This window comes from Cyprinodon tularosa, unplaced genomic scaffold (genome assembly GCF_016077235.1).
Source record: "Cyprinodon tularosa strain WSP-4 unplaced genomic scaffold, ASM1607723v1 ctg198, whole genome shotgun sequence".
Taxonomy (NCBI): domain Eukaryota; kingdom Metazoa; phylum Chordata; class Actinopteri; order Cyprinodontiformes; family Cyprinodontidae; genus Cyprinodon; species Cyprinodon tularosa.
The window spans coordinates 875111-893678 of NW_024038724.1; the positions used below are offsets into that span (position 1 = coordinate 875111).

The following is an 18568-nucleotide window of genomic DNA, read 5'->3' on the forward strand; positions in this document are numbered from 1 at the left end:
CATTAAAAAAATGTATCACTGTTGCAAATATTCATGAGATTTATACTGGGGCACAGCTCATTTATACTGGGGCACGTGCCCCAGTAAATGGGGTCTGGTGACGCCGATGAATACAGCTATTAGTCCTAACAAATAAATGACACTAATGCTCACTCAATGTTCAACCACACATAAAGTACTTGTCAGACTAACTCCTACACTGCAAAAAATATAAATCTCAATAAGTTATTTTTTCTTAAAATAAGTGTGTTTTTCCTTGATTTGAGGAGGTAAGTAAGACACTTTGCCAATGGAACAAGACAATTTCCTTTTAAAATAAGAAAAAACTATTTTATCGTCTTATTTCAAGTAAATATTATCTAACTATCTTATTTTAAGAGTGAAAATACTCATTCCATTGGCAAATCATCTTATTTACCTGCTCAAATTAAGGCTAAATATACTTAATTTAAGCCATTTTTTACTTATTTCTGGATTGTTTTTGCAGTGTACTTCTAAACAAATGTTTTCCCTTCTGTAAAGCCTGAAGAAATGTTTTGACTGTGTTTAGCTTTCTTTCATTTAGAGAACAGAGAAGTGCTGAGACGGCTTCACTTTGCAGCAACAGGAATCAGCAAAATCTCAGAGAGCAGATGGGTTGGCCCGAGCAATCTCCTGCTGCTTTACACTCAGCATGGATAAAAATAGTCGCAGAGGAAAAGGGGGGGGCAGAGATTGGACAGATTTGATGAAGTATTTGGGCGAGCTTCCACCAAATCAACACTCCCCCCCGAAAGGCGATGAGCTCTGCGCAGACAGGTGTGATGGATCCACTTGTTTTGGGGATTAAGGCAGAAAGATCAGACTGATCCTCACAATACAAAACTCACTCACACAAAGTCTAATGCAGCAACACACAATGACAAAAAACACTTCTAAACCCCCTTTGGTGGAGTACAGAGAATAAGAGCTGATTAACTGGAGCACATAAATGATTAATTAAAGGCACTATCTATAACATATGTTCATAACAGAACATGTACAAAACTCTGGGTCGGTGGGTTTGTAGAAAAACAGACATTGAAGTCAAGTAAGCAACAACGAACATCTTTACAGGTTGTCTAATCGGGCATTGTTTCCATATAAAATGTACATTCTAGATCATGCAGTAGCACCATGGTTTCTTGAGGTCACTGGATCTGGGGACCGTCTACTTCCTCCTCCCACAGTATTTACCCTGGCATCCTGCAGCGCCACCTACAGGGAACAGGGGAATAAGTTCACATAACCCACCATGTTATGATTACAGTTTTTGATGCTGAGATCTGCAGAGCTTTTCACACCGGTTGCATTAAGATGAATTAATGTCATGCTGCAAATCTAGCCTTTAATTTGACATTTAGTCACAGGAGAGAGAAAAAAAAACACTTCCTTGTCATGTGTTTTATAATTAACTTTAACTCAAATGACACTGCAGTGCTCTCCTATAACACTTTATACGGTTGGACGGTACTAAATGAAGGATTTTTGACAATTTTTTCTTTCTGTGTCCTTAGATGTAATTCCTTGTTCTCTCTAATAAAGTTGACTGAAATTCAGTGACTTATTGAGAGAAGTAAATTTAAATATGTACCATTTCCTTTTTACTTTTTAAAGTGGAGCAAACTAAAACAGGGCTCTGTCTATGTCATGTCATATCTATTCCCAAAAGAAACTGAAAGGATTACTAACAATATGACGAAGAATTTGGTGTTTTAAGTTTCCAGAATCAGAGAGGAAAATCAAAAGTTTAAAATAGGTTAGCTTGTCAGGTTCAAAACAAACAAAAACATGAATAAAGTCTAAAGATTAACTGCAGCACAGGCTTGTTGCAATTTCATTACAGAAGATGATGAATGTGATGCATATGATTTTTTTTAAAACAGATATTTCCCATTGTTTGTTATGTTCTTACCAAGGAATCAGGGGTTTTGATAATTTTGGAGGGTTAAAGACCGAAACCCACCTCTGTAGAGTCCTCCACCACCTCCGCCTCCTCCTCCTCCTCCAAGGAAGCTCTGCAGTGCACCATATTTTGCTGCCTTGGCTAAAAAAAAAAAAAAAAAAAAAAAAAAAGATTTAAAATAATCTGCTTATTAGAGGATTACATTTATTTTCTGTATTAAAATATGTGTAATGTCTCCAGATCATTATAAATCGGATGGTTAACTGTTTGCTGTATAGCATTTTCGCATAAAGATAAGATTTGTTTGAAACAAAATTCAATAATTCTAACAGTAAAATTCCATTAAATTGTGACAAGAAAAAAAACAACACTTTTTTGTGATGTTTTTCCAAACGTATGTTGTTTTTTAATGTCATTACTGAAAACCATTAGATGAAATAATGCTAGAATGAATACATTGTGGTGGTAGTTTGTAGATGGAAAAGTTGTATTTTTTTTAAACAACATTAATCAGTTCTTTAAACATTTAAGCAATGTATAAATGATATTTTTTGTTTAGATTTTCAGAAACTTAGCCGCCACTCATCATTATTCACCAATTTAAAAAAAAGCTTTACCTTATAAAAGGTCACAGTCACAGATTTATGTACTAATAGTTTGTCACATTTCATGAATGCCGTCATATCTGAGTGAGCGCCTATGTTATTTGTTTTTCTTCTGTACACTCTCCTCTGTCAAACCATTTTAAAGAAGGAAACCTTTAAAGGATGTTTGATTAAATGTAGAGCAAGGTGTTGAAGTTGGTACCTTGTTGTGGGCTCAGTGGAGCAGGTGCATATTGACCTAAAACAACATCAAAAACAAAGCACATGTGAAACAGGTTCGTTTACAGACATAATCTAGGCTGAAACAAGTCAGGTTCTGTCATAGATGCTGAAAGAATAATGATACAATAAAAATAGAGGGATGATAAAATGGAGTCAAATTGAATCCAGAGTTTATTTTCTGGGCCAGAACTGACTGATTTACACTAAAAAAGGTTTGACTTTGTGCAAAGAATGCTCTTTTTATGTCAGTAACTTTGGAATAAATTGAATAAAAAACAAAGCAAAAAGAAAACGTCTGACTTTTCTGAACCCTTCTCATAAATAGGTGCAAAAAAGATAAATAAGTTCTGTAAATTATTTCTATAGAATTACATTGCAAGTAGTTTTACACATAAATGGTTTTTAAAAGATCATAGCCTGTTACCTCTGAAATATATGTGCAGTTTATGAAGTTACATTGTTTAATATATTTTTAGCATAATGGGGTAAATGGGATTTTATCTCTCTATCTGGAGATAAAAATGTCCATCCTCTATCCAGAGTAAACAAATGCCTCCAAACAGGTAGATACTGCAGTCACAATCAGTCAGAAAACACGGTCATATCCCTATGAAATCTGCATGCTGAGCTGAGTTAATCATTTTCGGTGCAGACTGAGGGTCTATGGGATGTAGCATGAGACTCACAACATCATTATTAGATCATTGCTGACATTTAAAAAAAACAAAAACACAAAAAAACAACTGAATTGTATAGCAGTGGTGATTTGTTGTGTTTTAAGTTGTGGTTTATAAGTTCCAAGACTGATTGTGGTTCCCTGACATGGTTCCCACTGGATCTGCAATGATTACGGTAAATTTATCTAGTTAAAGTTGTGCAGCTTTTTAAAGCGATATATATATATATATAACAATGTGACATGGGTAAAATGCATAAACAAAAAGCAACACTGCACTTCTTCCGTGAACAGGAGAAACTGTAAATCAAGAACAGGAGAGCAAGTGTACAGTAGCAGACGTAATCTGACTGATCTGAATGCAGTAGAACATATTTTCATCTTGAAGTTTATTCTTTTTTGGTAAAACAAGAGGATTTATAATTATAAGCTACAGGAAGACACAGATGTTTAGACATTTAGAGCTACCTCGCTCACTTAACCTTTGATCAGTAATTTTTATACATCTATATTGAGTTTGTTTACATTTAATACATCTTTAAATTGCCATACGGAAAATAACGAATTGTGTTTATGTCTCAATTTTCTGTTAATTATTATGAATCATCCCTGAATATTTCTGGAAAAACACATCTTGTAATTGCATTAGATACAAGTTTGCATCAAAACTATCATTCACTTAAAAAGAATGTTACATAATGTCCATCACTTTCTTAACAGCATTGAGAATATTTCACACGTTTATTGTCTGAGAGAATCTGTTAATGTGCAAACTGCAGGGCTACCTGGGTAGTACTGCTGCGGGTATCCTCCGCCATAACCAGGAACCACTCCTGTAGGTTTTAAAAGTAGTTATTTCATGAGTGTAGGATCAGAGTGCCACTGGGCAACATATTACAAAAAAAGAAGATATAACAAAATAAATAAACAGGTGGGAAAATTATTGAGTTTACATATCTATAACCAAATTCCATCATTTTTAGTTTAAACCAGCATACATCAATTTAATAAAAGTAGTAAGCAGTACAGTTTAACCTCTTTTTTTTTAAATTTACTTTAATAATAGTTTAATAAATATCCCTCTTAGTTATGTTGGGCAGCTTCCTAATTTTTTTGTACCATCTGCAGCGCCAGCCTCCGACCTCTGGGAGAGGGATTAGGGCCATATCTATTTGTGATGAGCCTGTCCACGGTCTGTGGGGTAACATGAGGAGGTTGTGCTGCCGGCTGCTGCTAGTGTGATTACACTCATTCATCACTGGTAAGCATGTGTGACATTAATCACCCTTAAACTATTTCATTTATTATCTTTTCACACTCACAAATTGGAATATATTTTACTGAGAGTTTATGTGACATATAAAAACAAATAAATAAATGAACATGAAATGGAAGGAGAGAAATTCATGGTTTATATTTATTTCACAAATAAAACCTGAAATTGGTGGTTTGCAATGGTTTTAAGCAAGTCTTTGACTTTATGGCTGAACTCAAGTCAGACCTGGCTTACAGATTAGATTCATTTAAAATGTATGTAATTATATCAAAGGAGACCCACAACCCAACTTTGCCTTGAAATACCAATGAATTGGGACTTGACCTGGAATCAAGCATCTTAACTAGCAATAACTTCATGCTGTTATTATAGTCAAAAATCCGCTATGCAGTATGATAGAGTTTTGAAAACATTGCATTTTACTTGCATCTCATGGTTATGACCAATAGCATGTTGATCCTGTTACATTAGCTCTTACTCCACTATTGTTAAGTTCTGGAGATACAGATGACACTTGCATATCCACACATTTAATGGCTTTCTTGCTCTGTAATGCACTTACATTAACATGTCCATCTGGGCACTAAATATGAACTTTGATTCTTTAGCCAACACCTCCCTTCTTTAGCCAAAACCCTGGCGATATATGTACAATAATACCACAGCAATATGGCTTTCTGAACCTTTTAGTTTTCCCTTTGTTAAGATCTTATATGTTTAATTTTGTTTCCATTATAAATTTTTTTACTATTATATAATTCTTTCTTTTCCCTTAAAGGACATAGGAAATAGCTTCTTCTTTTCTAAACACATATTAAAACATATTCAGAATCAGAATTAGAAATTACTTTTGTTACACGCTCCAGTTACAGTTTTATATATATATACACAACCAACCAAGATAAAAATAAAAAATATATACACATATAGCTCTATTAAAGCCCCCCTCAATCGATCCTTGTATTGCTTCGTGCACACTCTTTATTCACAGTTTATTTTTGATGCCATGACATGTCAGCCGTTACTTGACCAACATGAAGTCGTGGAGACATGGACAACACCGACTGACCTGCATATCTAAAAGTTTAAAGGCATCCTCTCTCTGTAATACCCTTACATTAACAGGTCCATGTCGGTGGAACAATATTGCAGCTTTGAGAATTGACCAATACTGATATTGACCCGATACGATATTAAAAGCATTATGCTTTTATTACTTACTTTCTACTGTAGAATGTTAAGTATTATTACTGAAACAGATATCAAGAGTCAAAAACAATGGGGATGAAAACACAAACCAGAAACTTTGAACAGAAACAGTGTTTCCATCGGAAATTTTAGATGCAGGCTGATATATTCGGATTATTAGCTTTTTGTCTAATATTGGAACTATATCCAATATTAAAATCAGATCAGGACACCCCTAGTAGGAAGACTGATTCTGTTATATCCAACAAGTTCCTCACACATAACAGAACATCAAGGATGCTGCACAAATACAGATTATATAATAGTGTACCTGTTTGAACTTGTCTTTGTCCTACTCCTGATGGAACACCTAGGGGAGGGAAAAACAGAAAAACTATTTATATCCCCTACAGTATAAAACCCAAATACCCTCAACATTCTGTCACAAAATAATGGTTAAACTTAACACATGCCCTTTTAAAAATCCAGTGTTAAGTGTATTTATTCTATTCAAAGCCTGTATTTGTTTGCCAATTAGCTGTACCATATTTAGCAGCTTTAGCAGCAGCAGCAGCAGCAGCAGAGTACTGTCCACCTCCAGGTACGACTCCTCCTCCTATGGTTCCCAGTCCTGTACCACCTGTAACTCCCGATTCAGATTCATATTAGTATTATCATATTAGTTGGAGACTTATTTTTCCAAAAAAAAAAATCCAATGGGCATCTAGATATAATGAAAACATAACTTATTCAAATACAGAGCTGGTTTATGTCTTAAGACACACATCTGCATTATAGGTGTATTTTGCATTTTTTTACATGTCTGATTACTGATGGCGTATTTTGATCCTCACCTGGCTGATATACACCTCCTCCTCCAAGATTACCATAACCTGAACAAATAAAACACAAAATAACTCTTATAAACAACCTTTCTGTGACTGAGACATTTACGTATATATTATATTTTTTACAGTTATCTTAGACAGTAAGATCCTGTTTTTCTCTGAGAAGACATGATTCATTTCAGGTCATACAAGAATTCCTCAAGACAGATTTTAGCTTGTTTTTCTGGGAAGGGTTCAAGCAGAGCCTTTTTCTTGGAAAAAAGAAAAAAAAAAAGAAAAGAAAACTTAACTGATGTTATCTTGGTATTGCCAACAGCTATCACCATGCAGTCGGGAATTATCTGTAGTTTCCTTGCTCCATTTACACCCGCTTAACACTTTTGTGTTTCCATTTTTTTGGTGGAGCAGGATTCTTCAGATTTTTGGGGTAAAATGACTGGACCTGTTGCTTGCGGTGTTATGAATATTTAAAGGGGAACCTGGTAGATTAATGATAACTGCTGCAGAGTGAGGGATTTTACATTACCGGGTTTGGGTGCTTTCACTCCACCAGCTCCTCCCTGTCCAACTGCAGTTTTACAGAAAAAACAGAAGTCAGTTTCATAGAGCTGTTGATATACAGTCTATAAAAAATTTAAAAAACAATGCAGGCACAAATGCAAAAAGGCAAGAAAAGCTGTGAATATTTTCTTCACTAAAACAACATCAAAGCACTTCCTCGTTTGTCACTAATCAGCTTGTTGGCCGATTTCCTGCACAGGAAGTGGTGTGATGGCATGTCCTGACCAACTGTCACTCTGAGCATTGGGCCGGACAACTATGTGGATTTTTTTTAGTGTTCAGGGGAATGTTGTGTATTAGTTGTACATGGTCCTTAACTTTAATGCCAACAGTGTTTAGTCTTGATCTAATGGCATTTAACCGTTTTGAAGAAGAATGATAACTTTGTCCTCTACAATTGACAGGGGACATTTATCTACACTGTTATTGCTCCCCCCTGCCACTAAACATGCATACAGAAGGCAGCCTCCACAGTTGAGATGGTGTATACCGACAAGCAAACTTTCCTTTTTTCCTCCAAATGTAGAAATATTCATTATGAACAAGTTTCATGAAACCACAGCACATCTGTTCACTAACCTAATCTGGCCTTTTTAAGCTTCCAGTAATGGCCTTTTATACAGGACCTACAGTACATTCTTATTAGGCTACCGAACCAACTTCAGATGGCCTTTTCACAGAATCACCTACATTTTATCTGAGGTTGATTCACACATTTTGAACCGAAACCCATTAATCTCTGGTACACAGAACCAGACTCCTTCCTGGGCAGGATGATGACGGAATATTTCTATCCCCACTTCTCAAGAAGAGTGTTCTGGACTCTTTAAAACTCGGTAATTACCAACCCATATCAAAGTTGCCAAACTAGGCTTAAATATTAGAAGAAAATAGCTTTTCAACAATTAAAGATTTGTAACTTTGAGCTGATTATGTAACGACCTTGGTTCTGTTGGTTTTCTTTAAGTTTTCCGTTTCAAGCGTATCCAGGTTTTTCCTTGTTTTCTAGCTTTATTGGTGTGTTCTGGATTTATTTTAGTTTCTTAGGTTTTTCTTTGCTTTTCCTCTGTTGCCCTCTTGTGTTCTCCTTTTTCCCTTGCTCCTTTCCTGTGCTGCTCTGTTCACACCTGCTCCTGCTCGTTAGTCCTTTCTTTGTTTCAGTCTCCCATAAATACACTCCTTATGCAGTTCCTCAGTGCTGGTTCCCCTTTTACTTTGTCTCACCCTGGCTCCTTGTGATAGTTTCCGCCTGATGTCTCCATGGTTCTGGTTAGTGTTTAATTTCAATGTTGGATTTTTGGATTCCTGTTTTTGCTACCTCTGTTATCCCATTAAATCATCAAAGAACTCACTCCTGCCTCTCAGCCTCTGCATTTGGGTCCTCACAAAAATTTCCAAAGCAAATTGTGACAGATTAGATGCATATTAATCTGGTTTTTAGTGAGCATGTAGATCTTGGTTGCGGTACAATCTCGATACAAATTCTGTTTCTTCCCAGTACAGGGTTTAACGTTGATGTTGACTATTTATGATCCCAACAGCAGCAAATTGATTGGTTATTCTGGTGTGGTATTTACATGGTGTAAACTGATATTTAAAGCATATTTTTGTCCGTATCTTCAAATTTAAACAGAATAAAATTGTTCGGATAATTTTCCAATATTCCATCCATTTTCCTCTCCTATTTAACGTAAGGATGTTTCCACATGCTCAGATTTTGCAAAGTAATAAAGCAGTACCACATTTATGCAGCCTACAATTGTGTAACAGTGGACTATACTCAAGTAAAGCCATTTAATAATTGTACTAACCACATTAACAGTTAGATGTTTCAAATTTTTCTTGGTTTTTGGACCAAAATATGATAGATTTATATTCAGTGCCCACCTAAATGAGATGGGTTTTATAATAAGCCCTCCAATGAATCTTAAAAACTATATCGAACCAATCATTTAAAACAGCAAAATATCGCTTTAACAATATCAGAAAACTGACGTCCAAACTGGACTCAAAATTAGTTTATGCCTTTCTTTCCTGTAGGCTTTACTATTGTTAATCTATTTTACAGAATTTAAAAAAATAATCAGTAGAGGACAGCTACAACCTATTTAAGATGTTGCTGATAGAATATTTAAAAAAACAAGTTAATTTTGAAGTGCTAACCAAGTACTAACCGGTAAGAGATGTGAGTAAAACTTCCATCTTATTCATTGCTACAAACCATTAAGTGCTTTAAGATAATGTGAATCAAACTTAAAAGGTTTGATTAACATAATTAATTGATATTAAGGACAAAGTGGTTTGCAATTGCTTTTCTCATAAAATCTGGACTTAGATGCTTGTACACTGCAGGACAACGCCCACCCTGAGTTCCTTTAAAACAAGGTTAAAAATCTAGGGTTTTTGTTATTAATCTCTCATTGCCTAATCTGTTTTTTCCTGTCTTTCCTAATATTTTTTAATGGTTTTAATGTGCTTTTTTTTTTTTTTTTTTTTTTTTTTTTACATGTATAAGCAAGTTATAGGTATAAGGTGACAGTTTATATGGCGTATTTGAGCTTCTGGTTTTCCCTTTACTTCTTTAGTAGTAGCCATTCAAAATGTCCCCACTTTCCTTGATGGGCCTTTGGTCCCTGGCTGGCTGATCCCTTACAATTCCTTTTTAAACATCAATCTTTGTACTAAAATATTCTGTTATGATTTGTGGACAATATGATCTAAAAAGAAGCATCATCTCCTGGTCAGACCCTGTAATTCAGTGAAAGGGTGGAGTCAGAGTAAAAAAATATGCACGCCCAGTGGCTGGGAGTTGGAGGGGATTTTGCTGGGAGTTGCAGGGAAGTGAGCTGCCATTCAGATAGTGTTTGACTGGGAAGGGCCATTTTGAATGGCTGCTACTGCAGGTGTTTGCATTGTGTATTATCAGAATATGAGATGATTTGGCTTGTTGGTTCTGAAGAAATCTTAGAGTTTAAGTAAAATTAAAAGACACTTTGAGGAACACTGACCCTGATAGCCTCCTGAGGTCAGTGGGATTCCTACACCACCTGTAGCACCTGCAAAAAACCCACAGAGATACATGATGCTAAACGTATTATTTGCTGAATTAAAATGTTTTGGTGATTCTTTAAGGAATGAAAAAAAAAAAAAAAAAAAAAAAAGAAAACACTTCACACTACCAATTTACACGTCTCTTTAGCAGCCACAACCTTACCAGGTTTTGATCCAGGTGGCTTTCCTGCTCCCTGTCCAGGCACAGTACCCACACCAGTACCATAAGGAGCTAACATGGAGAATACAGACCTATTAGTGCACTTACAAGCAGAACTATAAATATTTGACCAAAGGAAAAAAACACCAAGCAACTTGCCTCCGTAAGGATAGTAATATCCACCTGGACATAAAATAAAGAAACAAACAGTCATTACTTTATGTTTATATTTTTTGTAATACAGCCTTTTATTGCTGCCCATGTTGCTCTATTCCAGTCATTTTCTGTTATCATGTTTCTTTACCTAGTAAATGATACCATCATATTTTTATCAAAACCAATATAAATACCATAACTGAAATAATTGCTTGCAAATGTTTTCATGCACCCCCCCCCCCCCCCAAAAAAAAAAAAAAAAAAAAAAAAAAAAAAAAAAAAAACAGCCATTAATGTCTAAACAAGTCTTATCTCAGGCTCCTCTCCTGTGGAACCAAATACCAGTTTTAGTCCATAAGGCAAACACCCTGTCTACTTTTAAGGGTAGGCCTAAAACTTTCCTTTTTGATAAAGCTTATAGTTAGAGTGGCTCAGGTTCCGTAAAAATTCGAAAAATATCCACTGGACTTGGTTTTCAAGATTTGAAGACGTTTCGCCACCTCTCCAGGAAGCTTTCTCAATTCAAATGTCTGGATCCGCAGTGAGTTTGAGTCTTATATAGACAACGCCTTGTATCGCTTGGAAACATGCAATGGTAACCGATGAATGGGTCGTTAGTTCCATCGTTAGCCTGTAATATCTGATATTACATGGAACTAACGACCCATTCATCGGTTACCATTGCATGTTTCCAAGCGATACAAGGCGTTGTCTATATAAGACTCAAACTCACTGCGGATCCAGACATTTGAATTGAGAAAGCTTCCTGGAGAGGTGGCGAAACGTCTTCAAATCTTGAAAACCAAGTCCAGTGGATATTTTTCGAATTTTTACGGAATGACTATGACCTGGATGACTGAGAACCTTCATCAGCAGTGGCTCAGGTTATCCTGAGCTATCTCTATAGTTATGCTGATTTAGGCTTAGACTGCTGGAGGACTTAGGGACCCTGTTTCATCATTATGCTTCTTTCTATCTCTATTCTTCCACTCTGCAGAATTTGTTAGTTCAATCCCTAATTCTGTCAACTCTCTGCTTTTTCTCATAGTAGCTTCATCTGGTCTGTTCCTCTTTGGCTGTGACACCATACTGGAGAGAAATATCAGCTGTGCTGCTGCCATCAACACTTTTGCTTATAGATGTTGGAGCTTGGCCTTTTTTTCAGAGTGGTCCTTTTTCTCTGACTGTGACTGTATGTGCTCTCTTCATCCCCTGATATGGAAATGGCTGGGAGCTCTTCTGCCTGGCTCTGTGTTTCCTGGATGGGGCGCTTGTGGAGCTGCTTGACAGTTGCCTTTTGTATCTCTGGTTCTTTCTCTATGTCTGCTTCAGTCTCCTTGAACCCAGTCGGCCTCAACAGATGGCCGCTCACACTGAGCCTGGTTCTGCTGGAGGTTTTTTCCTGTTAAAAGGGAGTTTTTCCTCTCCACAGTTGCTATAAGCATGCTTAGTGTGAGGGATTGCCTTGGAGTCAATGAGTCAATGCAATCAACTGGTTTTCCTTAGATAGAAAACTTTGAATCATTTTGACTGTATGGTCTGGTTGAATTGTAAAATGCCTTGAGATTATATGAATTGGCACTATATAAATAAACTGAATTGAAACTGAAACTTGACTTAACTTCAATATGTGGCATCAAGCAGATTTTTTTCTGTATCATTTTTATTATTTTTTGATTATCATTCATTTCTATGTTATTTTTTTAGTTCACATTATGTTTTTTTTTTAAACATTTCTTGTGTTTTATTTTGAAGATCGGTGGGTTTACTGATGAGTGGAGGGCTAATCTGTTGACGAGGGTAAAACAGGAGTTGAAAGGACACCAGACAGTAATCCTGACAAGATCAAGCTTCAGTACTTGCTCACTACTGGTTTTAAATTGACTGCCTTATAAAATAAATACATATCTTTCACCCATAGTAAGCCGTTAAACATTTAAGGCTTGGTTTCTTACTCTTGGGATTTTCTCAGTGGAACTGCCTTGTCTGAATAAGTCATTAACTAATGTCAATTTGTTTTTGTCCTTTGCCTTTTACTTCAGCATTTCTCTCACTGATTATAAAACCTTCCAAATCTCTAAAGCTGCAGAAGCAAGAGAACTCTGTAGAATGTTTAGTCTTTAGAAAAGTGTAATTGGGCTGAAAAGGACCTGATGCAGCCTTTCCTTTTACATAAACTGCTTTTATTGATTCTGCTTGGGCCATTTGTTGTCTAGACAGACCCTGCTTGTTCAGAGGAACGTAGCCTGCATGTTAAAGAGTAATCACAAAAACAGTGCATGTCAATCATCTAAGAATGCTCTCACACTGAACTGAAAAATGCAAAGAAAAGTCCAATAACATGCACAATTTTATCTATCTATCTATCTATCTATCTATCTATCTATCTATCTATCTATCTATCTATCTATCTATCTATCTATCTATCTATCTATCTATCTATCTATCTATCTATCTATCTATCTATCTATCTATCTATCTATCTGAATGAATCAGCAGTATAGTATCTTCATATATCTGCAGACAAGGTTTTAAATGAACTGGCCTCAAGGGAATTAAACTACCAGCTTTATTTACCTTGTCCATAGGGCTTTTGCTGTTTGACTCCAACCCCTAGAAAAACAACAGTGTTCAGAATCATTGCATGACTGTTTGCTGCACAGAGAGATACATTAACAGCAGCAGAGCTTCCCGTCTTTGTCTCCCTCTGGTGGACTCAAATGTAATATCACCTCGCTGGGTTTTAAACATAACAGTATTTTCATTGATCATATGGGTATTAAATTCAAATATTTAACCCCTGCATAAACCATCTCTGTCTGGATGAATGATCACTTTGGTTTAATGTATTCTAGTTATTGTTAGTCAGAGAAAATCACAACGAAAACTAATAAATGTTAATTTGCTTTGAAGCACAAAACAATAACAAACAGGGTATTTTTCAGGAATATTGTACCCAATATGAGGTATGCTGTAAATCTAAGTGAAATCAGTACATTTCACCAACAGGCATTAACGATCCTACTAAATTATTATTATTATCAAGGTCCACTTGGACTGTATGTCATTGGACTGTATTTAAATGTGATTGGATTTTATCAAGGCAGACATTGATTGACAGGAAGAGAAACTATCTACATGTAGCAATAGGAATTCTGTTGGTTCAATTCCAGCTTCCTCTGCACATGTCAATTTGCCCTTGGGTAAGGCGACCATGTAGTCTACCTAGTAGATCATTGGATGAATGAATCATCAACTCATTGTAGTAGTATATAATGATTGATGCTGTCTAGCTGTAAACATCAGAGAGTAATTTACAAATATATTATAATATTATAATATATATAATATATTATATATATATTATGTAGAATATTAATATATTGTGCATAGAAAATACTAATCCAAGAAACATAAAATAACTTCTCTAACCACCAGAAGTTGCTGTGACTCCCATTTTCTATGTAACAGAAATACATTTATCAAATAAAATGTTTAAGCAAAAGTAAAAAAAGGCTTAAAAACATGTATGGAATCAGTCAAATAAACTACGTTAATGATAACGATAATAATAATTAAAAAAAAGCACCTACCACTTGGCTGTTGAACTCCACCTGCAACTGTTTTTGGATGAATTTTACATTAAAAATTGAACCATATAATAAGGTTTAAGAACAAATGCTTATCAATATATTCTTAGTCTGAACTTACCACCTGTTTCCATGCAGCCGCAACAAAAAAAGAAAGAAGAGCAAAATCAGTAAAATGCATTGTTTTAGTTAGCCTGCATGTGTTTATAACAATCACATCTGTAATTTCCCCCTGGGATTATTAAAGTACAGTATGTCTGATCTGATAACCAAGTACGCAGCTACCGCCTGCGTCAATGCTGATCACTCAGTGCATCAATAATTTCTTACTGCATCTTTTCAGGAGGGGGATTTGTAAAGTATATGAAGTATATAACTGATAACTTAAGGTTGGAATAGAACTGAACTTTATTTGAATGCTATGATCACAGTGCGCAGAGCACAGAATTAAGTGAACACCATCATCTTTGTTACATCAGTATTAGCAAGCAAAACACATTGAAAGCTGGAAATTTGAAAGCTAATCCATGAAACCCAGTAAAGTGTTAGAGAGAGGGAAGGAAGGGATGTTATTATATAAGAAAAAGACATACATACACAGATCGTACTGTTGGATTTCACAGAGATCATGCCCATTAGTTTCTCTTTATCTTAGAATTTCATCTACAGCACCTTTTACAAGAAGTGGAACCACTTCTAACGATTTAAAATTAGGTTTTGCATAAATATGTCTTTTATTGCAGTGACATTATCTGACACAAAAAAAAATACTTTTAGATTAAAATGAGATATAGAGATAGATAGATAGATAGATAGATAGATAATGCACACCTATTACTAAGACAGGACAGCACTTTCTTATCTCCTGTACTATAGTAGTCCACAAGGTTTCTAGGTGTCTTAGGGAGAATACTGACAAATCCTCTGCACACAATCTCTATGTGCGATCTTCTAGTCCATTTAGCTCATAGAAAATCACCTTCTGAATCCTCTGTTCTCTCCAGCTTTTTCAATTCAAAGTAAATTGAAAAATTCACTTTGACTTGAAAAAGGTTCCTGGATGGGAAGCGAAACATCTTAAAACTTGGAAACAAAGTCCAGTGGATTTAAAAAAATTTTTTTTTTGTAATTACTATGACCTGGATGACTGAGAAACTTCATCAGCAGACATTAGTCTTATCTGTCGAAAGGTACTTTTCCACTAATTCATTCTTTGCTTCACAACAGATGAAACCTAAAAGTTGGTGTTGAATGGCTCAGTTAGACGTAGACAACTTTTATTGTCTGTATACAAAATGAACTTTTGTTAATACAGCGTTCAGTCAAGCAGCAGCTAAGCAGTAAAAAGGAACATTTCCATTTCATAAAGTGCAGCAGTGGTCAAATGTAAAGAGCGTGGGAGAAAAACATGATGCCAAGTTTTAGTCTGATCTATTCAAAGCACTGTAAAACATTTACCTTCCCTAATGCTGGGAAGAAAATGCAATTCATTGCATCACATCCAAACACCCAACCTTTCTTCAAGCTGGTTATTAAGATATGAAATCTAAAAGATGCCACATTTTGCTACAATTCTCAAACAGTGATCTCAGAAGACTTTTTCTTTAACTTCCCTTATCTTTCTGCTTCTCCTCCAACTAAATGCCTAATTAAAACATTGTATTTATACCTGAGTGACAGTTAGTAGGGTTGTTAATGATTTTGCAATTCAGGATTTATATAAAAATTATGAAAATGTTCTAATTCTAGTTTTCTGAAAATCTTAGCATGGGATCCTGCTACATATTTAGATATAATTGGTAATTTGAGGACTTTTACACATCTTTTTTTGGGATAACATAACATACATGCATAAACTATTGTCGGTTTTGAACAGAAACAGACACTTTTCAAAGATTTGAAGTTAGAGTTAGATGTCACTAATCCAAAAAAAAAAAAATAATTTTTAATTATACAATTATTAAAAGAAGTAATTTGACAGCACATTTATTCTAAAACTGCCTTATTTTAACTAACAGAAGTTAGTACAAAAACATGCTTGTAGGTGCTTTTTACATGCATATTAAAACAGTTATGTTCAGAAATTGAAAGTCTTTGCTGTAAACTGTGCCTTATTGCATCTGAAAACAGATATTTACATACACTGTATAAATAAGTTTGTTCTGCTTTAGGTCAGAAGATTTTTCTTATCTACAAAATATAAATAAATGAGAGAGGGAAGTTTTTTGAGAATTTATATAAAAGTATATATAGATTTGATTATTTTGTGTTGCCTTTTTTTGCCTTTCTAAATGTATAAAAACGGTCAAACCCTCTCAGGCTCTTTCCCCAGAGTGACTGAGATCAGGGCTTTGTGGAGGCTTCTTTTAAACATATGTGCTGACCAGTCGGTCATGATGCTGCCACCTTTGCACTTCACAGTTGGGATGCTGCTCACAAGTTTTCTCTTTTTGATTCTAAATGTGAAAATAGATATTCAAAGCTTTAATTTTACTTTTTTCAAATTGAACTATCTTAGAAAGTGAAGTTCTTTGTCCCTGGGAGCATTTGCAAACCCAAATCTGTTTTTTTTATTTTTTCTCTTTTTGGAGTATAGATTTCAGACTCAGTTAGTGGTAACTTAGCTCTTGTTGTTTCACTGAAACGGTCCTCTTACCAACTTCTGACCTGTCTTTATAATGTCTCCCGCCTTTGCTCTAGAGGTAATTAGCCTTTTTTTAGACTACAGTTTCTCTGGAATGCGTAACCCTTCTCCCCTCTGGACGGTAGGATAACTGGACATTCCTATGCTGTTCATTGTTGAATATGCAGAACAGATGAACGTGGCACCTTCAGGCAGTGGTGGACAGAGTACTCAACAGTAGTCCTTGAGTAAAAGTATTGATACTCATAATTAAATCTTACTCAACTACATATAAAAGTTACTCAATCAAACATCTACGGTACTCAAGCTTAAGTAAAGTACTCATTTTTGAAAATACTTAAGTATTCAAAACTTTATGCATTTAAAAGTACTTAAGTATTCAAAAAGTACAAATTAACCTTACCAATATCAGTACATTTCTGTGCCTTGTAACTTTCGAAAACCACCACATGCATTGATGCGCAGAACCACTTTGCAACAAATTCAGTCCTAAGGGCTGCTATCGTGCATGTTGAAAATGCATTTAAAAAAGAAAAACAGCTACAGCGGTTAGGGTTAGGGTTAGGTAGAGTAAAGATACTAAAAAAAAGTACTTTAATACAGTAATCAAGTAAATGTACTTTGTTACTTTCCACCTTTGCCTTCGGGCAATTAAAATTTTTAGTAAAATAAAAATGGGAAGATCCCAGCTCCTCTTTCTAACACTGATTGATTTCTTTTGATGTCACACAAGGAAGTCATGTGTTTTAGGAGCTGCATTAAAATCTCTTCTCTGGTCCAACTCTCTTTAACTCAGGCGGAACTTACAATCATCATTTGCACAATCTAAAATTGTTAAAAGATGTTGTAATCTATTTTCTGTTGTTTTGTTCTGTTTTCTTTCCCTCTCACCTCATGCAGGTGCAGAAGAAGACTTCCAGGACTTATTATAAATCTTCTTTGTTGTTTATTTTGCTGTTTTTTTTGTTTTTTTTCTCTTTACTCCCCTCCCTGTTTACTGTCTTCAACTCTTTCTATCTGCCCTTAGTATTCATCCCTTCTTCCTTTCTCACCTCTCTGTCTGTCTTCCTGTTTGTAGTATACATGTTATTCCCTTAATTATTTTAAATAAAGTCTCATTCATAATTACCAAGCGGAACCGTATAGCAGCAGCCGTAATAGTCTGTTGGGCTATCATCTACCTATGGGACATAAATTCCCAGACAAAAAAAGGATGTAGGAATCTGAAACGATTAACCAAATTAGTCATTATTAATCGATTACTTATTGTTAACTTATTTGCTCGCTGAATTGGATCGTTACCTGGAGTAATAGCATACAGACTCTTACACATGCCACCTGGTGAAAGAGTAACCTACTTATAGCAGTGACTAAGGTAAACTTAACAGTTTCTTTATTCTTATATTTTTATAATTGAATATGTTTAACTATATATTTTTCACATGTTTTACCATTTGCAGTTTATTTAAAATGTGCAACAAAGGCTATTTTGCTTTATTACAATTGGTTTTTTCATGTTAATTTACTAAAAGTGTCTCTTTAGATGAAACGATTAATTGAAAAAAATAACAGATTACTAAAACAATCAACAGGAGCAGCCCTAATCATAGTGGATGTAACATGTTGACTTTGAATGCCTCCTTCTCATTATTCTGGCACAATTTTTA

At 35.2% G+C, this 18568-nt stretch overlaps 2 protein-coding genes across 5 annotated transcripts in view; both read right to left on the minus strand.

Moving 5' to 3' along the window:
* Positions 1 to 529: 529 nt before the first annotated feature.
* LOC119782819 (elastin-like) lies at positions 530 to 13361 on the minus strand. The gene is made up of 12 exons (XM_038283984.1): positions 13245 to 13361; positions 10671 to 10694; positions 10515 to 10583; positions 10309 to 10356; positions 7266 to 7307; positions 6746 to 6784; positions 6436 to 6531; positions 6223 to 6261; positions 4213 to 4260; positions 2732 to 2767; positions 1985 to 2065; positions 530 to 1236 (listed from the first exon to the last, which is right to left on the minus strand). The coding sequence occupies exons 1-12, from the start codon at positions 13306 to 13308 to the stop codon at positions 1190 to 1192; spliced, it is 633 nt and encodes a 210-aa protein (XP_038139912.1). The 5' UTR covers positions 13309 to 13361; the 3' UTR covers positions 530 to 1189.
* A 786-nt stretch (positions 13362 to 14147) lies between these two features.
* The window catches only part of elna (elastin a), a 77572-nt gene continuing 73151 nt past the window's right edge, over positions 14148 to 18568 (minus strand). For all 4 annotated transcript variants that reach the window (XM_038283983.1, XM_038283982.1, XM_038283980.1 and 1 more), the window contains one exon: positions 14148 to 14288. In XM_038283983.1, the coding sequence (XP_038139911.1) occupies positions 14163 to 14288 (126 nt within the window). In that variant the 3' untranslated portion in view covers positions 14148 to 14162. The remainder of the gene's footprint in view (positions 14289 to 18568) is intronic.